We start from the raw sequence: 26,685 nt of genomic DNA, 5'->3' as shown, positions 1-26,685 counted from the left end.
ATTTGGACTCGGTTCCAACATCAACACACAAACTAGACGCCTATAATAACCTTTCCGGCAATAATTGGAATTGAAGATTTTTCTCCACCACCACACCTCCCCCCCCCCCCCCCCCCCCCTCCTCCTCCTCCTCCTCCTCCTCCTCCTCCTCCTTCGTGCCCCCCCTTACGCGCCTGCGCAGTGAGGAGCGTACTGGTCAGTGTGAGAAGCAGCTGTTCAGGGCTGGTGAAATTCCAACATGGCAGTGGCTGTGGTCAGTGTTCCCTCCGTTAACTTGGGATGGTTTCAGCTCGCACGCAACCCGGCTTAACCTCAGCATCCCGTTCATCAGCAGAAGCCCTCCCCGGATCGATGCGACCCTGACCCCCCCACGTGAGAGGTCGACCTGTCGCTAAAAAAAAAAAAAAAAAACAGGTAAGGAAGGATAGACTGGAGGGGGGGATTCGCTGCGTCTGCAATTAGACAGTGGCCAGAGCAGACTGGCTCTGCGCGTCTGAGGAGAGGAGAGGAGCTTGGAGCGGCGCCGCTCGCCCCGCAATAATGCGTGTGCACTTTGGGCTTTCACAACTTGCGCCAATTGCAAACGTTACGGCATCGCGGTGCGCGCTTTATTTAACCCGATTTCCCAAAACGCGCACCTGCGTCAGACCGCGGGGGGCATGAACACGCAGGCGGCACCGCAGGGTCCGTCTCTCTGCGTGGGGCTGTGCGGCACTTTTTTTTTTACCAGGGAGGGGGGGGAACGGGACAACTTACACGCGCGGGATCGCTTTAGCAGCGCCTCTCCGGCGGCCGCGGCGGCCCCATTACCGGTTGCCTAACCCGCGGTCGCAGACAGCGGATACGATGTCACCGCGGCGTGTGTTTTTCTGAAACGCGTGGAGGTTTCAGGGCGATCTCAGGTGATTTAAGTTGACAACAGTCGCCGAGCTGCACCAGTTGATTCCTCCCTCCTGCCCGTCATCCCGGGCTCCACTTTCTAATGAGATGCATGTAGGTTAGATGCTTCTCCTCACTCCAAAGACTTGAAGGGCCCACAATTCACTTGCAGCCAGCGCAGTATTCGACACCACAAGTGTGTAATGTGAAGATTTGTTTTTTCTCCCCCATTATTATTATTCAGGGAATAATTTTCTGGCTTTTATCACAAATTTAATTCACATCTGCTCTTTCCCTTCCAGCACGAGATGATCAGCAGCAGCAGCAGCAGCGTCTATGGTAGGTGTCTTTTTGCTTCTTTAAAAAATATATAAATGACAGTTATTCACACTCTAAACAAATTCATTGTAAGGACTAATAATACACCGAGGTGTTTGCTGTCCAGTGTGTTTGTCTGTATATGAAGGATTTGGCTGAAATTGATCATATTTGTGCATGTGTGCCAACCATATCCACGCTTTCTGTCGGAATTTAAAATTGCACCTTCAATATTTTAACACATGGGATATATTTTTAGAATGATATCTCTGTGTTTAGGTAAATGTCCCATATTTCCTCTTCAAACAAACAGCAGCACCACTGTGATTAAAGTGTTTATTTTAAATTGCATTTTTGTCCTGTAATTAATTTAAACGTGCTGCAATAGGAATTTTGATTTGAGTTTATTTGTATGGTATTCCTGGCGATTAGGCACCTTTTGATTTTGCCAATAAGATGCACGTCGTTTGATTTAACATGTCGGGGAAGTACAATTACAGTCGACCAGCGACGTTAACGTGCACTCTGGATTTATTAATCATTTATTTTTTTATATTCCCTCACTCCCTAACATTAAAGCTGAAGCAATAATTCTACGGTTTTAGGGAATTCATAACAGTGTTGTACAATTTGTGGCTCGGACGTTGGCATTTATGTTTGAGTAAAAACTCTTTTTTAGCTGCTGCAGGTGGAGGGCTGGTCATTATGAATCAAAGATTACGTACTGGAATATCACAATAGAGGAAAATAATCATCCCACCTTTGTTGAAAGTTAGGACGGCCACAAAGGAGCGATGGTGACGATGTGCTTTTCCGCACACACGCTGGATGAACTTCCACGACGGCACTTTCTTTGGTTTTTGTGGCAGCCAGCAACTTGACCTTTCACCTTAGATCTTCCTCTCTTGCTCGATCCCTCCACACACACACACGCAGTCATTTGCTTCATGTCAGCTGCAGTTTCCTCGCTACGTGCTGCACGCGCGCGTATGTGTGTGTTTGTATTGTGACATTTACTACCTTGTAAATATAAGTGTGTTTTATAGGTGTGTATACGCTGTCAACGTGAGCTGTAATGAGATAATGTTTCATTCTAAACGTCAGGCACCACAGCGTGTAGTCGATATATCTTCTTTAAAAGGATGCATAATGCTTTTCACACGCTTCCCCTTTAAATTTTATGCAAAATTAGTATTTTTCAATTTAATTTAATTGGTCACATTAGACAACAGTCCGAATTCTAACTTGATTTTCATTTTTTTATTAGCTGTGGATCAGCACATGGTGTGTGGCGACATGCATGAGTTTATTTGCGTGTTGGGACAGATGAAACCCAAACGCAGGCGCGTTGTTTTTTCTTTGTGGGTAATGTAACGAGCGCAGACACTCAGTGGTTTGTTTATTCCTCTAAGTCTATTTGTCTGCAACAGTAGCTGGATTAAGATCCGTCCCTCTGCATCCGCTGTCTGCAGCATGTTGCAGTGACAGAAGCAATAATCCCCCTCATTATACACATAACATATCGCCTCACATCTCCGGCAGCCCCCCGATACAGCTAATGGGGAGAGGGAGAAAGAGAGATAATAGGAATAGAAGAAAAACTGCTTTTACAAACAGGCACCCCCTTTACTCCTGCCTTTATTTATCTAAATACAGATTTTTTCCCTCAAATGAATAGCGAGAGCTGGTGCGCGGCGAGGGTGGCGGAGCTACTCCCAGTGGGACCGTATAAATAAATTATCCTGACACTTTCTATCAGTCTGTAATGTTTACCATTAAAAGCTGCTTTACCGTCACTGAGCCACCGGTGTGCGATCTAGCCCGCCTCGTGGGACTTCTGCCAGATGTGAAGCGATGTGGGGAAATATTGTGCTCTACACGCACACGTGCACAGGCGCACACACAAAGGGAGAGGGAGAGGGAGACATTTGTTAGTCTCCACTGCATCCATATCAGTGGATTTTTCCTGTCTGCACATCCTGACAAAGGGCCTCTTCAAACGGGATCCAGCCAGGGTTGTCATCTTTTAGCAAATATGTTAAGTGTTATCTTTTGTGCTCTGGGCTCGCCAAGCAAAGCTGGACCCCATGGGAGCCCAGCGCATGCAAATAGAACAAATCCCTCTCGGACCTGTCTGTCTGTTTCACTCTCTCCATCCTTCTCTTGCCTCCTCAACCCCCCCTCCCTCTCTTTCTTTTCCTCAGTGCGTCAAGCTGTCTTGTCTCTTCGCTCTCGCATCTATTTCTCTCTTTGTCCACTTGTTTCCCCTCCTCTGTGTGTGTGGCTCTCTTTCTCTGTCCCAGAACTCAGCGCCAGGGCCGTGTGTCAGCTAAGTGTAGCCGCGCTGTTGTAAATCTTTGTGTTTTTCCCTGCATGGTCGTTGACAGCCCCCTCCTTGCTGATCCAGAGATGGCAGGCAGCTGTCGGTAGCGCTGCTGCATTTGCTGGAGGATGACTGGACGCCCGGTCCTTAAAATCCTTGACACCGTGGTCCGCTCCTGCTCACCTTGTCCTTGTCAAATGGTGGGGGGGGGTTGGTGATTTTTGTTTTGCTGGCTGATTGGCATATAGATGTATATTTTTAAGTTTTGTCCATCCAACACACATCCCGACACACGAGTGTTTTATTATCCAGTTAGAATCGGACGGTTCTCTTCAATCTTCTCACGAATCTGCCTCCGTGACCCGTTGATGACTTCGTGGGGAGATCAGTGCTTTGACGTTTAGCTGAATTCACACGCAATATAACAATGTAAAATATTAAGATGAAAGAATGTATATATTTACAAGGAGGGTTTTTTATATATATAATGTCAGAGGAATGACAGGAAATGAGGAGCCCGACTTTTGGGCCTTAAAAACTTGTGCGACCTTCCTCCCAAACCTTCGGTCATTGAAGATCTTTTCATCAAATTTATTTCCATGTTAATTTGAGCGTTGAAAACATTATCGTACTTACGTTAAGCCCCGAATCCCCTCGGATGTTTGAAGTGTCTTTGGTTTATGTAATGTGTCGTTTTCATAGGTTTTAATCAAATCAAAGCTCCTCTCCTCCTACCTTCTTTTCCATCCGCTGTCCCCTTTTTCTGAATTTTAAGCAGGCCCCCCGCTCACCTCTTTTTACTCTTTACCAGCAATCTCCACCACCCATGGCCCCGATTCTCTAGCAGGTATTAAAACATTCAGCTTGTGAAGGCGTTAATATGCTAAAGACTTTAAAAAAAACGAGCAAAGGGGGAAAAGAATTAAGTTCCACTTTGAAATATTCTGCACCATTACGTTGTGCCTACACGTGAGAATTTGGCATCTCTAATGAGGTTCATTACCCTGCGAGTCTGGGCTTAAATTGTGCAATGATATGTGCGGATGCTTGCCAGCCATTCAGCCTGGTGCTGGTCGACTAGAGCCATTTTTATATCTGAAAAAGAAATTGACAGTGAGGAGAAGATGGATCTGACTATAATCTCTCGCTGCTGAGGCTCCGCTCTCTGGCTCTGGCTGGATGATCTGATTTTGTTAGCAGTGTGTGTCGGCAGGATAGTGGCCGCCCGGCCCTCCCCGAGCACATACACGCATCCTCCCCCTCTCCCCCACGCACCACTTGCCCATCTGCAGCTCAGTTTGAGCGTCTTGATTTAGGGTGAGGCGGCAGGAAAGTGGGAACGCCATGATCTGGCAAAGGTGGGCACGCACGCTCGTGAACAATGGCTCATTGGGTGTGAGGGGGGAGTCGGGCCGTGAGTGCGTGATTTTGAGCTTGAGCTTGGCAGGCTGCCATGGGGATGAACACAAAGGACGCTGAGTGGCGGGGCGTGTGGCACAGCGTCGCTGCGCTGCCAGCGGCCTCAGCTAGATGGGCATGACCTGGCAGTGAGGGCAAAAAAAGAGAAAAATCTGTAAATAACAGTCATACTCATCAGTCCATGATTAATCATGTCATCGTTTCAAACTCAGAAAATGGGAAAGAAAAATCCCAATATCTCAAAGCCTCTGACAAGTTTGTTTGATGAATCGCTGAGGCGATTAATCGATTTCTAAACTAGCTGCCCCTCCAGTTCCCTCGATTGATTGATCAAATTAAGTGTTTCCACTCCAGTCTAGCTTACATCTGTGGAAAGTCTGATTTGCACTCTCCGCGAATGCCTGAATTAGAGTTGCGGGGATTTAAACTTACCTGAATTCTAACCCATTCAAACGCACAAAGAAGCAATATTGAAGCACATTGTCAACATTTTTACACTGTGGCCTGTAAAGGATGGAAAATATTTTCCCGCTTACCTGCCATACATGCATACTTCTACCTGCATGTGTATGTGTGGGCAGGACAGGGCAAGTTTTCCCACTGGTAGCAGCAAGAGCATTAGGTTGTGGCAGGATGGACACATGTGGTAGATACCTAATGATAGCATGCGGCGTATAATGAGATCCTGCTCTCTGTCTGTCTCCACTACCTGGCATCATGCATTAACCATACAAGAGGAAGAGGAGGCACGCATGGTATTGACTTTTGAGTGGGTGTCTGCTTGTCCGTTGTTGGTTTTGTTTAGCACTCAGAGGTCAGAATGGCTGCAAGCTTCGCACATTTATAACAAGTTTTTTTTCCCCCTGTTTTGTTTTATTTTCGTGGCATGAACTCTTTTTTTATTTTTTATTTTTTTTCGCCAGGCGAGAATTTCCTGCTCATCCGCGCCGCTCGGGCCCCGTTAAATCGTAGCCAATTGATTTTGGGTGTGATGCAGCGCCTGCACTTAACAAGCCAAATGGGTTCAGTCTGTGTGTTAGTTTGTGTGTTGTGAAGATTAATCTCTTAATATATTCCGCACACTCATAATCTATACTATGCTGTGAGACCGAAGGAGGTGCTGGCATTTCTCCATCTCTTCCCAGTAACATATATTTATCCTCTTCACTACACAATCCTCTAGGCTGCTCAAATCCCCCAGGGGGTCCCAATGACATGCCTGCTAATGTGTGCTTTGGAAACGGAGTGCTATTGTATCCCCTAAATCTCACAAAGCACTGTATGATTTGCCCATTGTCGCTAAATCGCTTTGCTTGTGCCAAGTACTTGCATCTCACAGAGGCTTAATGCTTTGAGGGTTTCAGGGACAGCTTCGAGTTCCTCTTTTGTTGATTTCAGGGAAAAGTGCCAAGACTGCCGCGCTGAATATTGTTTTGAGTATGGAGCGGGGAGGAGAAGAAGGGCCATTGCCAAGCGACTCCATTGAGCCCCATGAATGGGCCATTCATATTTAGGAGAATCACCCAGATGCCATATTGTTGGCTCAACAACGCTAAATATTCTCCAACAAGGATGGGATTGTCGCAGGTTTTGGAGTTGCGCAAGTGTAGAAAAAGACGTTGGGAATTGGGGAGGAGTCGACACGTTGGAGTCTCAGAAAGTGGTCGGTGGTAAAGGTGCAACTGGGAGTAATGAAGACACAATACACTTATACATTCAGATAATGCACTGGATTTGTCATAAGAGTATTAGGAATGCAGCGTATGATTAGTTGTACTTACTCCCTAAAGCCTTTAAACTCTAGGTTCTGTTCTAAGTCATGATACATTTTGTCAGGATTCAGAATGTGGAGGTTTTGTCTGAGGACATTCTGCTTCCGTCAGGTGTAGTGGGGGAGGACGGGTGAGGGCCTCGCAGTCGTCGAGTGGCATTTGGCCAATTACCAAACAACCTTGAGGCTGAAATTGTAAGCAACCTTACACCTGTACGCTGTCTCCTCGCAGCATCTCAGATGGGACTTAACAAAATGTCATTGTGGACTTTTATGTCATGTGTTCACCAAGTATTAATCATGGCTGGATCTGTGCCTGAGAGGCTGATCAAATTTATTGTTTGGCTGCACGGGACAGTAATGGGTGTTTAATTACTCAATAAAAGCCCTTTTATAGATTCCCAGGCCTCCTGTGTGTTGAGCAAATGGTATTGATCCATCTCTGGGCTGCAACATGATAGCCTGTGAAGGAGAATTAGAGCTGCTAGCCTGCTAGCGTTTTCTCATTCATTAGCTGCATTAGCCAGAGGGTGGTTAAGACGTAGCATCATTTTTAATACCCGTGTCTCAAGGTTTTCTGTGTCTGCTTCGTGTTGTAAGGCTCCCTGCAGCTTAGTTACACAAATATGGATTAGATATGGGCAGTGAATAACATTGATCACTGTTTCAACAGGGATCTCCAGAAGAGTCATTTTATTTTATTTAGACATTTCCCTCAGAGTGGTTTGTCAATGGCCTAATCACAGCATAATCCACAGGACTAAATCTGACAATGCCCTCAGCCGAGCCGTGAGCTGTATTAGTCAGACTACCATCTAGACTGCATGTTTAATCCCACCACTTCTCCACCTTGTAATCTCTATCTGACGGCTCCTCCTCCTCTTCTTGCTCCTTACAGACCTAATTCTGGATCTCCATCCTGCTCACGTGGCAGGCAGAAGTCCGCCTAGAAATAAGCAAATGACACTGAGCTTTACGTCTCTGCTACCGCTCTCTGAATACGCGGCGTTGTCTACGGTGCTTCTTCAGCCTATTTACCTTCCATCCATCGCTCTTTTATGTTTCCAGCATGTTCCCGCCTTTGTGAAAAACTCCATTTCTTGATGGACAACGAAACCAGTGCAATATCTCCCATGATCTGTTCATTTCAAGTGAATGTGGCCTATTAGAGACGTGGCAGAGTCAGTTGGGTGGCTTTGTGAACAAAAAAAAGGCCTGCGAGGGACCATAAAAGAGTAATTGTCCAAAGTAGACCATACAGTTCCTTTGTAGATAAATGGATTTTCATGCTTATCAACGCGGACATTGACATGAGTGAAAACTGTGGAGAATGCGGAATTATTCTCACTCCTGAGCCATACACACGAACAACTGTAGTTTTCGAGTGTGTGTGGTCTTTCATTGTCCTTGTGTAAGTTTTTCTATCTCAGGCTTACAGTTTGGAACAACATACTGTTAATTCCATACGGCCACCTGTATCCCTGTGGGAAAATGCTCCCTCTACTCTTGACATGTTTCATTTTACCAGGTTTAGAACATATATTCTTCATTTAATCTGGATTAATCTGATTTAAAAGAGTCCAATCTAAAAGCAAATGAGATTGTTTTTTCCTCACGTCCGTCGATCTCACCAGTAGATCTACCGTACTTCTGTCTAACTCATTAATTTTCTTGTCTGTTTGCGAACAAAATAAAAAGAAATTCTTGGTCGCTGTCTGGACGCTGGCGAGGCAGACAAAAGAATCACTTAAGATGAAACATATTTCTTACTCCTCATAAATGAACAAAACCGATCGTGTTCATTGCTTTGCTTTAATATCCCCACCAAAGTAATGACAGCGGAACCCTAATAGATTATTAGGATAGAATATATTACTGAAACCTACTATAGCTGAAACGGTCAGTTGGTTTTCTTTTTATTTACCGAAACATGATTGTGGAATATTACCATATTGCCTCACAAGTCTTGGCTGCTGCCCCCATCAGAACCGATCAGCTGTCTTGGTCTGAACTTCACCTCAGGTTCTTTGAAACCGTGCAGGGTTTTTATGGGGAACGATCTGTCCTATTTAAGACAACTAAGGGTTCCCCTCCTTTATCTTAGTGGCTGGGGAGCAACCTGCCATTCAGTGCCTTGTCCAAGGACACTTCCACATGCAGTCAGGAGGAAGGGGCCCTTAGATGGCTTATTCTTCCTTCTGAACTACCCCGTCAATGGAACATAACTTCCCTATTATCCAATGATGCCATGGAATACATAGGATATATCAATACTGTGAATGCAGAGGCATTCACCTGAATCCCATTTGATCGGTCCGCGGGCCAATAGAGCCATTTGGAAGCAAATATCATTTATCTGTAATAAATAATAAAATAGATCCCAAGACACACAAACCAGGTCCCTTGCTTCATGTTCTCCACCAAAGGGCGCCTGCATATGGATGCAATCATGCCGCCAGACATTAAACCCTGCTCTCGTTGCGCTGCCCGTGGGGCAAGGATGAGAAGCGACGTCTACTCGATGCAGAGCCAGTGATCTAGGTAATCTGCTCTGCTGGGGGACACTTCTATTGGTGCACAAATCAATTGGCTTCATGTCCGTGCCATTAGACTAACATGGCGCTGCCGAGGCACTGAGAGCGGTAAACAGACTATTTAATTCCCCTGGACATCGGCCAGGTGGACACTCCTCCTCCCGCTGCTTCTTCCTGATCCCTCAGTTTTATTATTTTCTTCCCTCCTCTCATTCTCTCGTCCTCTAACATTGACTCCACTTCAGTCAGTGCGGTTATTCTCGGTGGACGAGTGCTTACAGGAACGTTGCTCGGAGGGATTGCGTGTGTGTGCTTATATATATGTGTAAAAGATTTTTGGCCATTGAAGACGCGCTGTGTTCTGTCCTCCAGTACTGTGTCTATACTAAGTGATCCCTTGGGAGGCAGTACACACATCCAGCATCCCTCCCTGTCTGCTACATTTCTCCATGCACGCCTCGCTCCTGCTCCCTCTTTCTGCCTTTGTTTCTCTCTGTTTCACATTGCCTCTCCGTCTCTATTGCCCCCTCCTCCATTTTCTTTCCAGCTCCAGACAGAGGGAGCAGATTAGTACAGTAAAACAAGGGGGCTGCCTCAGAAACGAACGCACACTTATATGAAATATGCAGATTTCCGGCCAGTGAGAAGTTTTCCACCAAGCAAAGCAACAGTCTGCTATGGTTACCGCCGGTTTGCCAGCCTCGACGCTTATATATTGGCAGCAGTGAAGTAAATCCACTCCAGCAGCAAGTCTTTGGGTTACTGCATGGTAATTGAGCCGGCGTGACTTGACAGATGAGTGTTGGTGGCAGTATCACTGTTGTGTGTCTCATTTCCTGCTCACTGTTGCCGATTGACTGATAAGATAAGAGGCCCGTGGCTGCGTTCAAGAGCGTTGGCGAGCAGCTTGATGATCGGCAGCGCTGATTTGGCTGGTGGGGGGGGGGGGGTGGAGCTTCGCCTCAAGTGCTCGCACGGACGCCGGGCCCCAAATCACAAAGGATAAATACTACACATTGTATTGATCAACATTTACTGCAGCAGCATTATTTGACAGCACTGATACAGTATAGAACTCTGCGTTGCACCGTTAGTTACCCGCGGGGGTAGACCGTTTTGCTGTTGCTAGGAGACGCTGGAACCCGTGGACACATCTGGTCAGCTGTTAGTACAAGTTGTTGACAGGGGCTCGGGCATCCGCGATGGTGCGATATTGTTTACAATATGAAATGGTCTATAGACTTAATGTCAGCCAGGTTTTGTGCCACTGCAGAGCTGCTGTCTGAGTGCTTGTTTTCACAAACAGGCAAGTAGGACTTTGACTGCAATAGAGTATAATCCTGGTGTGATTCCTAGTTAGGAGCCATGTGGCGGCAGCGAGAGAATCGTATCACTCATCGTTATTGCAGCATGACAACTTTGGAAAAAAATGGTCCTAACATCCTGGATCTGAGGCTACACGGTCAGCTCTTCAGTCCCTCGCTCCCTCTCCCTCCTGGGACCCCAATGTGGGAATGACATTCATCTTCTAGCAAGACAGCAAAGTCACTCCTCATCTTATGTCACAGCTCATCTCTTCAATAAATACTCCATGGCCTCGCTCCATGTCGAATAGTATCCCCCTCACCTGAACGCATCCTTGTCTTACACCGTAGGTTGAAGCCATTCACAATTCCCCCCTTAAATAATGTAATAAAAAAATCCCGTAAAGGGAAGCAAATGGATGCTCTACCGCAGAGTGGAAAGTTCCGAGAACGGGAAATTGAACATCATCTTCTAGAAATGTTTTTTTTTTTTATCCAGGTGACAAACAGGTACGGCTCTTGTGTTAGCCTGAGGGCTAAACATAAAGCTGCAATCATTTATTTAGGAAGAGTGAGAACAAGATTTTCTGTCTGCTGCTGCGGCTGCAGCTGGGAGAAATATCGCACTGAAAACATGCATGAGGATCATTAAGTTTCCAGCCCACTATATGCACTTCCACACGTTTATCAAGGTCTTGAGGTGCCCCCCCCCCCACACTTTATAGTATAGACAGAGGTAATTAATTTGTCATTTTACATTTGCTTCATGACTTCAGTGCTTGGCTTTCCTGAGAACGCTCCGCATCTGCAGTTTAATGAAAGCAACAGTCAGTTGTCGCGCTTACTGGATACTGTTTCTGGCTTTAATTTATTGGTAAATAACTTGAACCATTTTTTGTTTTTTTATGACGCTCGTGCCCAACTGATAGTATTTGCCAGCCCGTTTGTCATGTTCAGCCCCTGAAATCGGCAGGTCGGCAGAGCCTGTTTTCTCAGCGCAGAGCTTTTGGCCGCTCGTCGCCCGTGAACGTGATTACAGCTATTGATCGACAGACAATGACACAATGTTGCTGGATGTCAGTTGAGGAGAGAGAATGCTCAAGTGTGTGTGTGTGTGTGTGTGTGTGTGTGTGTGTGCGTCTGCAGGAGAAAGGAAAGGCAGTTTGTGTGTCCATATGTTCGTGTGTGTTTTGGTCCATATGCTGGCTTCTGAGCATGCACACACACCCCCTGTCTGTGCACACACTCGTGCGTGTGTGTGTGTGTGTGTGTGTGTGTGTGTGTGTGTGTGTGCATGTCAAAAACTCAGATCCACTGTGGTAATGTGAGATCAGACGTAGCCTGTTAGCCGGAGCCTTACATCTGCTGTCATCCACTCGCTCTAACTCTGTTAAGGACGTTATTGATTGCTCATTATTACCCCGTTCTCTGAAAGATGAGCGTCCCCTATGATCACATTAAATCACTCCTCTGTCCAATTCTCCTGAGATGCCTTCTGCTCATCGGTGCCCATCAAATTTCTCCTCCGAGATCTGATATCAAGCCGCCTGACGTGTTTTATTGCCTCTGGTTCTCTCTGCGTCTTGTTTGATTTACTCCAAATAACTGTCTACTTTCTTTTTTTTTTTTTAACGGATGCGGTTTAGCTAATTGATGTCTTAAGTCTGTGTAATGGAAATAAGCAAACATGGATGAGCAACATTTGAAATTCTGATTTGTTTTTATTAGATGCTTCTTGTTTTCATGTTAACTTTGTGATCCGTGTTTATTGACTTGATAGGAAACTAGAAGGGCTGACAAGAGAGTCATAATATGTACTTTATTTTTCAGTGTGGGACTATTTTAGTTCTGCTCTATTTGTTTTCCCTTTTTCTTCCCCTAGCCAATGAAAACGCCGTTATAAAAGGGCTGTTTGAACTATTGTGTCAAACTCCTATTGAAAACCTACAAATACGTAATTGTCCTTAGCCTACACAAACCTCTGCAAGGCTAGCCTTTCAAGTTCCCTGACCTTTCGCGTTCCTCGTGTTGTCATTTTTGCTGACGATAAGCAGTTGTTGAAGGTGTCACGCGTCACGCCAGCCCCCGTAAAGTTGGCGACTGTTGGAATCCAGCCCTCAGTGAGAGGCCATCTCATAGGCCCCTGCCATTCCCATGAATAATGCAGAGCTATCGACTGTGTCAGTCGAGCACGAGGAGACGCGGCAGCAGCCAGCTTGATATTCAGCTGCTGAAGTTGACTGGATGCCCTCACTTTGAGACAAACTGCTTGCAGACTGCTCTGACTGGAACAGACAGGAGCTGCATCTGCTCATATCAGATGATGTGTGGAGGTAGTTGGAGTCCCAAGGAGGGTCTGCAGTTTCTGTTTGAGTGGGCAGCGAGGCAAGCTTTTACAAATATCTGCAGTTTTATCACTCCGGATCCTCCGCTGCGCCGAGTAATTGTCTGGGTATGCGCGTCCGCCAGCCCAGCAGCCTGCCGAGCGCTCCAGTGAGAATCTCCTGCCCCCTCGACAAGAACATTTCAGTCTCAATGCCACCAATCAATAAGCATATCGATCCAATGTTTGACTGTTTAGACAACCTGTGCGAATTCCAGCATAACACGAGTCACGATGGATTTAAAGATGTGCATGTTGGCGCACTGTCATACCTGAGTGCTTGTTTCTGCAAACACCTGAGGGAAGCCCGATACAGCGGCTCATCCAGGCTTCCCTCAGATTTGTACTCTAATACTCCGTGACCTAAGACGACATCCTGCAATCTGACTCTGCATAAGGTTTGGAGTCAAACTGTTTGTGTTCTTACCAATTTATAGACCCGAATCATGTATTTTGATAATGTTAAATCACCTTCAGGATGCCTGGTTTAAAAACACTCGACAAGGACCAGAGTTGCTCACATTACTTGTGTACAAGGGCAAACAAGAAAACCCACAGATCCTGCCAGAATCGGCAGCAAAGTGTGCAGGATTTTACACTTCAAACATGCACAGCAGACAATCCTGCAGGTTCGCAGGCTGGTGATAGAGGTTATCCCAACCAGGGCCTCTTCAGTAATCCACACACACCCCACAGGTGCATGCGCACACACCCTTGCACGTGCGGTCCTGATGGGGAGAGTTAATCTCCGCCAACTGCTGTTGAACTCTAATCTGCCGCTCTTGCCAAATGTGCGGTATGCTGCAAATCGCACAGTACACATGTTGCCTCTCCCGACTGATTATTGAAGTATTCTGTTCCTTTGTTGTTCAATGGAACAAAAAAGAAAATATCTTTTTTATTTTTCAACAGTTGGTAATCCTCCTCCTTTTAAATGTGGAGACTCTCCAGGATCCTATAAAACTGAAAATAGCCAGTGTTTGCAGTGTAGTTAGTAATTGGCATTAAATCAGCTGTTGTCAAAATCAACACACTATGGAGCTGTGGTCCAGTCTTCTGTCTGACAGAGCACAACACACACACACACACACACACACACACACGCCCACACACACACACACAACACTGCAGACAGACATAATGCATCCACAGATGGTGACACTCCGGCAGTCACTCCTGGGCTGTCTGTCTATGTGCCAGTGACGATTACGCACACACAAACGGCTGCGCATACACACCCAGACATATGCACACACATACACACGGCCCGGCGGCGACAAACACGGTGATGCATCATTGAGCATCGGCTGGTTTTTCCTCTAACTGCTGAGGGGAAATCAGTGTGGTGTTAAGTAACCATTCATGTGGAGCCGAGACCACACACAAACAAACATCGCACCTACACTTCTAAAAATACCGACTACCACCGAAGAATATATAATATAGAAAAACACAAAAGTTTCCCGGTGGATACTCTGATTTATTTTATTTTTTTTCCTCAACCGGCCACACTGCTATTACACTCACTATTTAATCCCTATGACAAATACATCTGATGTGCTTTCAAACACTTGCTTGCTTTGTGTTCTAGTGTGTTCATTTGTTGATGCATTGTTAATATCTCCACTTTGGACCGGAGTGTGCTGTGTAGGTAATCGCCCACTCCCGGTCCGCCGCGCCGCTGTTTGTGATGCGCATCTTCCTGAGGATTGTATTTGAATAATGAGGGGGGCTGGAGCGTTCTCCTGTGCAGAGTGTCTCCGTGCTGCTGCACTAAATGACCTCTGAATAGTTGTTTTGGATTAGCCATCAAAGTCTTCTCTCGAAGTGGCCAATAGATAGGTACTTCCAGAAATGAGTCACTTGAAAATGATCATCGCCGTCGTTGCCATATAAGATAATGGATAACCATTACACTCCATTTTCCCCCAGCTTCTCACCCACACAACGCCTGCTCTTGAAATATGATGCATCCACTGTGCTTAGTGAGCACTTAATGTCCAAAAGCACCGTGTTTGTTGAGATTTACAACCTCGCCTGCAGGAGGGGGGCGCAAGAAAAAGTGTGTTGTCGAGGTATAATGCTGTTCACTCAATAATTATCTCATTTTATTTACGAAGACAGACAGCTTTAGACGAGGTTAGAGGCGTCCTCTCTATTATCTCCACCTGCCACCCCTCTACTGCAACCCCTGTCTCCTCCCAGCCCGGCCCTAAATGACGTCCTTCACGTCGAGGACTTTCGAAAGTTTCCATCGAGCAGCAAAGGGGGAGAAGTGTTCTTATGCCTGCTTGTATGGAGGGAGCAGGGGGAAAAAAGGAGAGAAAAACAGTTATAGCACAGCTCTCTTTGCATTTGTAGCAGGATCGATGTAATTTCTGAAAGGATTAGGCCTCCTCTCAGAAATCCATTTTAATTACTGAACACACAGGTAAACAAAGCGGTGGTGGTTCGCAGGTATAGATCTGGGCGTCGGAGGAGTATTGATAGCATGTGGCCCCATGTTAACCCCGGGGCCACTCAAAGATCCTGTCGACTGGCCCTCGGGTAGAGGCACATCAGCCTCAGACTGTTGCTGTTCACAGACCCTGCAGGACCACAAGTTATTAACTTTGCTTTGAAAATGTGAGTTATATGACAAAAATATTGCAATTTGGGGGGCTACTATTCTTTACAAACCATAATATGGAAATAAAACCGGGGAAGCAAAATAGTACACACACACACACACACATAAGCTCTTGCGCTTCTCACCAGCCTGTCATAAATTACAGAATTATGAATAACATGTCCATTTTTGGGTGGAAATTACAGCAATATAACATTAACATGTTTTAACATTTAAAAACCTTTACAATATACAGAAAGACTTTGTAGCTCTAAAATATAATATAAGCTGTTAAATTAACAATTTGAAAACATTGTCTAGGACTGTTATGAATTACTCTAGAAGTAAAAGTTAATTATTATTTAGGTGGGAATTAATTGTGATGCAAAAGGTTTTTTTATATATAAATTAGCATGTTGTTAATAAGTGTTAACATTTCAATAAGGTTAATCGAATTAATTTTGTCATAAACATTTTAAGATGAAAGTATACCACATAAATATTACGAGCCCTATTGTAACCCCTTATATTACATCATGGCTGTTAATGGTCTTCCGGTTTATTATTTCCATATGTTCCTGTTAGAAGACATCAGTAAAAGGCACAACGGAGCACCGAGATGTTATTTTCATTTTCTGTGTGCTTTTATTTAAAACAGCAGCCAAAGTTTGTGTCGGATCCCACTTTACTTCCCATCCTGTGTCATTGAGGAGTCACCTGCATGTTTCTTCCTTGCAGATGATGTGTTCGCCGGTGCTCCCTGGCACACCGCCGGTCAGCGTCTTTACAGATGTTTTATTCACCAGATAAGAATAATCTGTTTCTGATATGTGTGTCCTGCTTTCCTGTGACCGTATGCGCGTGTCTGCGTGCGCGTGTGTGTGCGCTATGCTACCTTTGAGCAAGAAACCCCACGTCGAGCCGGGTGATTAGGCACGCTGTGCTAGTCACAGGAAATGGAGTAGCTGACGGACAGGCCGAGTGCATTATAGATGAATGCGTTAGTGGCTCTGAGCCCCCGCCGAATATCTCTCAATTTCCTCTCTGAATGACAAAAGAAGCCACGCACAATTTCCTTGATCCGGAGCATTTGTTTAACTGCGCCCTACCCATTTAACCCACCCATTCAATAGTCTGTCTGGTAAAAGGAAATTTAGACAGTGTCAATTTATACAGCTCTAAGGAAGATCTGATACCTGCAGGCACGGGGGGACGATGATACGCCTCTGGAATCTAGGAAGAGATTTATAGCCGCTTACTCAGATTTCTACTGGGAGCTAAATTTGGAGGCGTTATTAAATAAACCCTAATATTTGTAACGCTTTTTCAAATTTAAAAAGCACAGAGACGCACCGAATTCAAAGGTTTTTTTTATGTCGGAAAGCGCGCAAAACTTCTCGTGAGGTCAAAGATCGCAGATTACAATGAATATTTGATTTTTTTTTTTTTTTTTTTTTTTTTAAAGACGCTGCCTTTTGTCAAATATCCTTATATCACAGCTCGGAGCTGTCATCTTTACAGTTATCTGCTCCCCTCCCCGCATCGCCTTTGAGTTAGTGACAGCTCATCTCTCCCGGTCACTGCTCGCTGTCTAGACTTTGAACTTGTTCTGTTTACTTCCTTATCTGTTGTTGTTGTTGATGTTGCTTTTGCGGCAGACTAGTCGTCGTAATGGCAGGCTGCAGCTGTGCTTCAATAGTTGCCTTCAAAGACTCGCATTTCGGCTGGGTGGTTGTTTTCTGATCGAAAAGTCTGGCGTGCTGTCTTATTACTGACTTGTTAGGCTCCGATAAAGGTTTAATCTAGTCAGTTCGGAGGAGAGGATGCATTTAAGATGAGTGGAGAGTGTGTGTGTGTGTGTGTGTGAGACACCGCTCATGACTAATTTCATAATTAATTGCCTTTTAGAGGACCTAATCACATTATTTGACTCTACTGTAGGTTGTGTGCCAGTACAGTGTAGCCTGTGGCTTAGTCACAGTGTGGTGGGCTCATTAACAAGGTGGTCCAGAGGTTGTCCTACACACACAAGGCTTGGGAGCACCACAGTCCCGACACACTCCTAAAACAATAGCTGCATACCCACCCCACCCTGCACATCCTGTTTTATCCTGCTTGAATGTGCAGCGCTTTAGAGGTTAAAATATGCCCCGTGGTCTCTTTGATAAGGATTTGAGCAACTGGCTGGTTAGAATCCCCCAGTGGTGAGTGGAAAACGGCTTGTTTTCTTTTTTTTTCCTGCGGAAGTTATTACATGGCACACAGCTTCGGTTCTTCCTGCACCACAGTCAGAGACAGATTTTCTTTTTCTTTTTTTTCTTTTTTTAGAATGTGACATGTTAGTTTGTTTTTGAAGATTTTTGCTGTTTATGTTGGCGAGATGAAAAAGGGCGCTCACATTTGCATGGCCTGTCTGCGATTCTGTGTGTGCAGGCAGGCATGTCGGTGTCGGCGCGTGTGCCTTCTCCTTACACACATACACGTTGCGCACACACACACACACACACACACACACAGCTTAATTATGACGTTACCAAAATGGGCAGTTTGCTCTGACACCCCGCTTGCAGACTCACACAGCAGACAGACTTAAAAGAGCTCATTAGCTGTCTCTAAAGAGCTGTTTACTGCACATACACACATGCACGGTAATAGGCAGCTCTGTTGATGCAGATGGACGCCAAGTGTAATGAGAATGATTAGACTTCTCTATGTGGAGGCTGGACGAGGGAGGGGATGTAGGGGGGTTAAAAATCACTGGCAGACTTGACGCTTCAGAAGGTGAGGAAGATTTTCTGTTGCGTGTTGTTTCAGCTGAGTGCACTGTCTCTCTCCCTCCCCCGTTCCCCCTTCTCTCTGCAACACAAACACGTGTAAATGCACTACAAGGCCTCGCAAACCCATGAACGCTGGTGGAAGGGGAGGAAATAAAGGGACGCCGTGCCGTGCTGGCAGGTGCTTTAATTAGGAAAAGAGAAATAGATGAAGAAACAAAGTTTAGCCACCTAAACATGTCTTCCTGCAGTCTTTGAGCCTCTGCATGTTCCAAAAAGAAAAAGGAATTTCTGTGCTTTGGTGGGGGAGGTTGTAAATAAACAGCTGTAATCCAAAAAATGCAATTGGGTCGGCTTTTTGTGCTCATTTTTGACAGCCTTGCTTTTGACTTTGACAATGACTTCATGGCCTTTAAAGTGAAGAAAGGAGCAAACAAACCCAACTACCTTGAAATGTTTCTGTGGGCTCCGCCTCTCCTGCTACAGCACATTAGTGACTTTGCTTTACTCATTGCCCTTGGTTTACATCACATTAAATTAGATGATACACAGCGAATGAGTTTAAAGTCAATCCTCCTCTGGCTCTTTCATATGTTTTGGAGAAGGAGCAGCAAGTTCAAAGTGCTCAGTTCAAAGCATCTGTCCTCATTTGAATAACGTAGAGTAATCGCTATTACCTTATTTAAATAGTGCAAGTTATCATTTGGCCTTCATTTGCATTGCTGGGGTAATCACTGCGTCTCTGCATTAACCTCATTATAGAAGAGATGAAAGCCCTGATGGAGTCTGACACGCTCTTTTTTATATGTTATCTTTATTAATGATGGAATTAGAAAGATTCATGTTTCTGTAAATGGAGGACATATCAGAGTTTGATGGAGTGGCTTTGCCATTATATTGTGTGTTTAGATACCCTTTAAATCAGTCAATGCACAATTTGAACAATCTAGCCTTTGTTAGAATAAGAAAACAAGCTAGGAAAATGTATTTATTTTTAAAGTTTAAATATTCTGACTCAGTATTTACTGCCTTGCTCCATAAATCACTCCATGCACCTGCTCTGTATAAAAATTGAGACTTGTGTTTATTGCAAGCCAAGGTCAAGTGCTTGACAACACGTTTGTATGACGGTTCAGGCCACAAGATAAGATATATAAGATTCAAGATTGAATGTCATTAAAAAGCAGCTGGAAATGGAGATTTGTGTGGTATTGTCAAGAGGCGAGGTGAATCACTGAGGCATGAAAGGCCTGTGCATAGCAAATCCAAGAGACTAGACTGTGAATGGCTGCTTGGGCGCGTAGCTTCAGTGTCAGATTAGCGCAGGCTGGACTCTGGATTAACAGGAGGAGGCATTTTCTCCTGTTTTGGGGAGTGCCGCAATCTGGTTATAAAAGCTCAAGCCATCAAACATGTAGCTTGTTATATTTACACACAGTGGTCTGTTCTGTCGACTGCTTCACTTAATTTTTTGCCCCTTCCTCTTCATGGTAGCCATCATATGGTGTCCTCTGATAAAGGACACTCCCTGCAAATATGAAACTTTCTCCACTTTTTTGTCTGAGCAGTTTTCCGCTCACTGAGACGGGATTGTGACAGACTTGCCAGCCCCTGCTAGACTCCCCTCGGCTAAAATGTTGTAAATTAACACAATTAGCAGATCACCATTCTGCTAATTAGCCACTGACGTCTGCCGGGACACCGCTTGCGAGGAGAATCAGAGAGGAAATAAGAGTCTGGGGAACACCCCCCCCCCCCACCTCAGCCTCCTATTCTGTGTTGTTACCAAACAAACACAGGCCTCAGAAAAGAGAGCAAGCGAGTGTGAACGTGTGTGTTTGTGCCTGCATGCTTTTCTTGTTTATTTGTGCGTATGCCTGTTTTTTTTTCCGAGGCATAAATAGGAGGAATGGAAGATCTGTTCCATGAATGGAATGTTATTGTGTATCTGTTTTATCCACACAAGCACAAAAACACACACATAAACCAATTCCGAAGCCGGCTACGCTTACCAGACCCCCGACTGTGGATCTCCACATGCAACTGCTGCCAGTCAATAAGTCAGAGGAAGCAGCCTAAATGACACCGATATTATCCTTTATTTGTGTGCTCTAAGTCAAATCAAACGGGGGCTCAATCTGCTGTGCGACTGCTGTGATTATACCCCGTCCAGCCTTTGATAGCACCAGGGCTTTGATAGTGAGACAACGATGGAGTCGCTGTGTGACTGTCAGTGTTTGCAGATGGCATTGGCTGGGATTAAAGGAAACAGTGGCTCTCCAGCCTCCCGAGGCAATAAAGGGGAGAGCCAGGTGAGTGTGTCTGAGATGAGATGGAGCAAGAAGGGAGGGGGGGGGGGGGGGAGGAGGCAAAGCAAGCACACAGCGAGTAAATAAGAGAAAGGGTGGCCACAAAGAAAGAACAGAGAAAGAATGAAAGGGAGATATATATCGAAATAGATGGAGTCAGAACAAAAGGAGTTGAGGAGGAATAGAGACCTAGCAGGAGGGGAGGGAAAATGTACAACAAAAGTAAGCAGAAGGAGACGAGGGAGAGGAGGAGAGGAAGAACAAGGCTGCAGGGAGGCATAAAGAAGAGCGGCAGACAGAAAAGGTAAAGAGAGCGGTAGAGAGAGAGGTCAAGGTGGAGCTGTGCAGACAGGAACTAAGCTTCAGACACAATGTGTTGTAATTCATTGCTCGCCACAGCTACCGTGCGCGCACATGTTTGTCCGTGCGGGTCAGCGGATGGGAGCGCGCGCGTGTGCGTGTCAGCACGCCTGAGTGCAGACACAGATCAGGGTTTTTTGTGTTTTTTTTAAAAAAATGCCTGTGTGAGTGTGAGCACAGAATTTTGTCTTTGTGTGTGATGAAAGCACCACAAGCAGAAGGAGACGGGTGTGCTCGTGCGCTGCTTTGTGGCACTCGGCGAGGCGCTTTTTCAAACCCATCTCCAACCACCTCAGATGAGCCGGGGATTATAGAATGACCCTCAGTGCCTCTGTCTTATTGGCCAGGGTGCATTAGGCTGCTGCAGCCAGCACACCCCACCATCCCTGCTGCACAGCCACACGTGCTTTCTTTGTATGTTCTAAATGTAACATTTCTTACAGGGTAGAAGACAGGTTAATTTACTAAAAGATTTACTAAAAGATTTACCAAACGATCAATAATGGTTTGCCACATTTTGCGACGTTTGCTACATTTTTACACACGATGTTCTGTTTCTGCTTCTCTTAGGCTTAAAGATGCAGTGGACCCCCGAGCAAAGCCAGTGGGCCGAACAGCACTTTGACATATCCTCAACCACACGCTCTCCGGCCCATAAGGCTGAAGCCTACCGTTCGGTGCCGGGCCACCTACAGCGCTCAGCCTCCTACCAGTACGCTTGGGCCAATGACGACATCTCAGCCCTCACGGCTTCAAACCTGCTTAAGAAGTATGCTGAGAAGTATTCTGGCATCCTGGAGATGCCGGCCTCCTACACTGAGGCCCCTGGGGTCCCAGGAGTTATGAATGGCCGGAAAGGTGATTCGGAACCCTGGCAAGATGGCGTCTATCCTATGAGCTGCATTCCAGAGGGAGTTTCTGTCAGGAAAGGGGGTGTGGCGGCAGCATCAGAGGTGGTGTCAGGCCTGTGCAGCTCCCCGGGGCTGGCCTCCAGTACCCTAAGTGAGCCCAGCTACTCCAGCAGCAGCTGTGGGAGCCACACCGCCACCGCCCTACACTCCTCCTCCATGCCCTCTCAGGAATACGGTAGTGCATATAGCAGCTCCTACCTGCACGGAAGCTATAGCTCCCAGCCAGGCCCCACCCCAGCAATTCCCTCCCCGCTACACAGCTCCGGGCTCCTTCAGCCACCACCTCCTGCTCACCCCACTTTAGTTCCAGCTTACAATGGAGGCTCCCCCAATTTGTCTAGTTATAACTATCCCGCAGCAGGCTACCCTGCTCAGAGCTCAGTCGGGCCAGGGTATAGCCCTGGGGGGGCACCCCCGCCTTCCTCTTACCTGCCCTCAGGCATTGCTGCACCCACACCCCTTCCGCCTTCTTCTGCTTTACCCGGATATCCATATCAGAGCCACAACCTGACCCCAATCGCCCCCACACCTCTCACCAGCAGCTCCTCAAACTCGCTCAAGAGGAAAGCCTTCTACATGACTGGCCAAAGTGAGATCGACTCCGCGTATGGCAACTTTGGCTATGGCCAGGCCCGGAGCTCATCCGAGAGCCCCATGTACAGGATAGCAGACAGCAGCAGCTCCAACGGAGCCTCCAACAGCAATGGCGCTGCTGGATTTGACAGAGCTGCTGAAAAGTCCTCTTTGCCTTTTAATTCGCAGAAACAGGCCACGATGCCATCAGAGCAGCAGCAGAGGAAGTTCGGCAGTCAGGCAGCAGGTGGGACACTCACACCACCAGCCTACGTCTCCTCCACCCTCGGTGGTTCCCGCTCAGCAGACTCTCTGGTAAACTTCGCCTCCCCTTCTCTGGGCGAGCAAGGCACCGATGATCACCGTCTACACCTCTCCCACTCTGCTCCGGGAACTACGTCCTCATCCGCTGGTTCCTCCTCTCGGCCCGCCGAGGAGCAGCTAAAGACGAGCGACCCTCACCTCCTCGACATGGTTACTTCTGAAATAGTTCAGCAGGGTCCTCCAGTGGATTGGAGTGACATAGCGGGACTAGAACTGGCCAAGGTGACCCTGAAGGAAGATGTGCTCTGGCCCATTCTGCGACCGGACATGTTTAGCAGTTTGGGACCAGCCCCACGTTGCGTGCTGCTGTTCGGACCGAGAGGCAGCGGCAGGACTTTGCTTGGCCGCTGCCTGGCCAGCCAGCTGGGTGCACCGTTCCTCCAACTCAGCGGCTCCACATTGGCCACCAAGTGGCTCGCAGATGGAGAAAAAATAATTAGAGCGTCTTTCCTGGTGGCACGATGCCGACAGCCCTCCGTGCTATTCATCAGCGAAGTGGACATGTTGCTGTCGGCCCACATCAGTGAAGAGAGTCCAATCAATCGGCTCAAGGGGGAGCTGCTTGCCCAGTTGGACTCGCTTCTGATGGGCTCAGGAGAAGACGCGGGCAACCAAGTTTTGGTGGTTTGCTCTACAAGCAGACCGCAGGACATGGATGAAGGGCTGCGGAGGTACTTTTCTCGGAGGGTTCTGGTTCCTCTGCCAGACACCGCAGCCCGACACCAGATCATGAACCAGCTCCTGGCTCAATCTCAGCACAAATACTGCCTGAGCGAGGAGGAGCTGGCGCTGCTGGTCCAGCGCACCGAGGGCTTCTCTGGACTGGACCTAGCCAGATTCTGCCAGGAGGCCCTTGTTAGTCTCCTGCATGTATCTGCACAGGGCATGGACATGACTGGTATGTTGCCCAGGGGACAAGTCAGGCCCCTCACCTACCAGGACTTTGAGAGTGTCTTTTGTAAATTCCAAGTCAGTATATCGCAGAAAGAGATTGACACGTATGCCGAGTGGAACAAAATGTTCGGCTGCAGCCAATGAAACTACCAAGGCCTGCCCTTGAGAAAAAAAGGCATCCACAATTCCTCCCCCTCAGGGCAGAAGCATTTTGCTCGAGGGAAAGGCACATGTAAGGCCAATACAAGAGCAGAGATTTCAAAAGCAGGGTTGAGAGTCACAGAGACATGTGAATCGACAGGACAGTTAATGAGCAAACATTTTAATCTGAATGCTTGACACTCTCTCTCTCATACACACACACGCACACACACGCAGAGAAAAACCACACATTGTTTACACATTTCAGCAAGTTGGCTTCATAAGAGATGCCCCAGTGTCTGTGTATATATCTTCACATTCTTCTTTTTGGGATTTAGTCAGCTTTCCAAGTGCCTGAAGTGGTGCTTTCTGACTCCCCCCCCCATCTCGATCTACATCCACGACATGAGCTGATTATAAGCAGCTTTAAAACTGTCAAACAGTGATGGACAGTTGCCATTGGTGGCCGTCACTCACTCAATACTGTGCTCAGAGTATTAGCTTAGCAGGGCGGCAGTAGTCTGGGCCCTGATTCCCATTCAGATCTTCTGATTCCGTGTCTGCAAAATGAACCAAACTCAGGAAAGCGCTTGTGAATTGTAGAGTACCTCAAATTGTTCTGATGACGAAAAGCACTAATACTGAAAAGGAGCGTCCCAGGTGGTTTGGCAGTTTAGCAAAGCGGAGTTAGGTGAACCTTAGCTGTCTAGGACAGATGGAAGAGGTGACAGTGAATGTATTCTATATGTTCTGGAATCCTGGAGCATAACCGTGAGAGTAAAAACTCTTTCCCTCTCCCCTCACAGTTACCTGTTTGTACTCAACAAATCCCAGCGCTTATGTCAATTGCTCTTAAAAAGATGTAAAAAGTAAAAAAAAAAAAAAAGAACATGTCGCCCAGGTTCTGTTTGGTGGTTTTAATAGACAGACTTGTCTACGGTGTGGGAGTTGTGGGGAGGGTGTATATTTATTAATCAACCATGATAAACATTGTTCATGTTGTGTAATCTTGGCTGTACTTTCACGCTGCATGGAGGCTCCATCAGGTTATTAGTTTGAAAACCTCTTTTGACATTGATTCTCCTGACAGAGTTAATCAGAAACATTCCGTTTCCCAGTGAGAAGCTGTGTGCTTTACCCTGCCCTGTTTCCAGGGGTGTTCTTCTTCAAACAAAGGCTGTACCACTCCTACAAAAAACAAGGCAAATGTTGGTGGGCGAGACTTGAGCAACATGTTGAACCAAAAAATTGAAATTCCTTTCAAAGCTAGCAGGTGACTTTGTGCACGAACAGGTGGGCAGTTTGCGCCTTTGTGTCTAAATTCTCTCAGGAAGGAAATGACTAAGCACATTTCAAAAACCAACTTCTTTCACCCGAACATCAAAACCCATGGGCTGCATTTGGGCATATTGATGACAGCATGAGTAGATGGCATGTTATAGCATAGAGGGTGAGGCAGTTTTAATTGAGTTGCAATCCCAATCAGGTGTTTATTAACTCTAAAAATGCACCCCAAAATGGCCGCAACAGCTCAGCTAATTAAAGGCTAACCTGTTCCTTCAGTTTGTTTGCACAGATGGGACTAAAAATCATCATATTGATCCACGGTTCAATAGGTCAAAAATTTCTGAACCTTAAGATTACTTGAGGGTTGCCAGTTGCCTCTTTGGTTGTGTTGGGATGTCTCATCCTGCTCTGCTTTTGTGACACAGATGTGAGTATAATAGTTTTAAACAACATGCACTAAAATATCCTCTGAGATAATCCTGCTTTAAAGTGTGTGGGCCCGCTCTGGGTTGCTCTCTCCGGCACCTGACGTGGGGGTGAGGGGGTGGGGGGGGGGGGACTGCTGAGCATCAGCAGAATTGATGGAAGGGCACGACAGGCAGGCAGGCAGTGTGGCAGCGGTACCAGGGGAAAGCGGAGCGGTCCGTCAGAAAACTGCCCTCAAAAACAATCTGTACCAGAATTCCTTCTGTCAGCAAATCCTCCGGAGAGAGAGTCCCTGCAGACAGGAAAACCCACTAATGCACTTCAGAGCACACATCAACAGCACGGCGTTCTCGCAAACAGCTGCGAGTCAGTGTTCCTTCAGTTCCTGCGCGTCTCGCCGTCCCCCTTTTGTGTCTTGACCAACATTGTGACAAAAAAAAAAGTCTTTTTTTTTTTTAAACGGACACTCATCCTTAAAGCATTTCTACCTCATGGCTGCAAAACACACACACACACACACATGCGCGGTTTTTGATTTATGTGTTTCCAAATGTCGTTAAAACAATGACAAAAAGCTCAAAGGGGAGAGAATAACAGCATGAAGTTTTTGCGCAGTCTACCTCAGATGACTGTACCTAAAAACACTGAGCTGATGGTGTAACCGCAGCATAGCCTAGCGTACGTGTGCGTCTGCCACTGCACTTCGGATCCTGGCCGGAGGCAAGAAACCCGCAGACATCTGACGACAAACATCGCGCTCACGAGCCTCTTGTGAGCCAAGAACATTGGGGGGGTCGACTGAAAAGTGACCTGGAAATGTATAATCCAATACATTTGCTTTAATCTTTTGTGAACTACTGTGGTTGTGCGCGTGTGAATGTGTATATACGTGGGCACACACTCCTTTTTTTTTTTATTTAGTGTGTTGAATTTTATAAATTGTTAGTATATATAACACACTTGCACAACTTTAAACCAGAGTGTAACGTGTTTCTGTTGTACAGACCTATACATACAATACAAAATGCACCACTTGTTTATATGTGTGAATATGTTGCCATACTTGCAGTCAACTTAAATGTATTTTCATGTAATCTTAGGTACATGCAGAAACGAACGATTCATTAAAGACGTTTTCTTGGGAGAT

The 26,685-nt window shown here is 46.3% G+C and overlaps 1 protein-coding gene across 5 annotated transcripts; it reads left to right on the top strand.

The window, feature by feature from the left end:
* The first annotated feature begins 201 nt into the window (after nt 1–201).
* LOC101071204 (fidgetin-like) lies at nt 202–26,685 on the top strand. Of its 5 annotated transcripts, none has more exons than XM_029840799.1 (3): nt 202–410; nt 1,179–1,218; nt 21,553–26,685. In XM_029840799.1, the coding sequence occupies exons 2-3, from the start codon at nt 1,188–1,190 to the stop codon at nt 23,826–23,828; spliced, it is 2,307 nt and encodes a 768-aa protein (XP_029696659.1). In that variant the 5' UTR covers nt 202–410; nt 1,179–1,187; the 3' UTR covers nt 23,829–26,685. The 5 variants fall into 5 exon arrangements, with proteins under 5 accessions (XP_029696659.1, XP_029696658.1, XP_029696660.1 ...); XM_029840798.1 differs by having other exon boundaries at nt 202–414; nt 1,182–1,218; XM_029840800.1 differs by lacking the exon at nt 202–410 and adding an exon at nt 480–902 and having other exon boundaries at nt 1,182–1,218.

This window comes from Takifugu rubripes, chromosome 8, assembly GCF_901000725.2.
Source record: "Takifugu rubripes chromosome 8, fTakRub1.2, whole genome shotgun sequence".
Lineage (NCBI taxonomy): Eukaryota > Metazoa > Chordata > Actinopteri > Tetraodontiformes > Tetraodontidae > Takifugu > Takifugu rubripes.
The sequence above is the reverse complement of the archived record's forward strand: the minus strand, read 5'-3'. Positions and strand labels throughout refer to the sequence as shown.

Excerpts from the sequence above, each read along its gene's own strand:
- LOC101071204 (XM_029840799.1), top strand. The coding sequence starts at position 1,188 with ATGATCAGCAGCAGCAGCAGCAGCGTCTATG. Across the intron at positions 1,219-21,552 it reads CAGCAGCAGCAGCGTCTATG|GCTTAAAGATGCAGTGGACC; the intron begins GTAGGTGTCTTT and ends TGCTTCTCTTAG.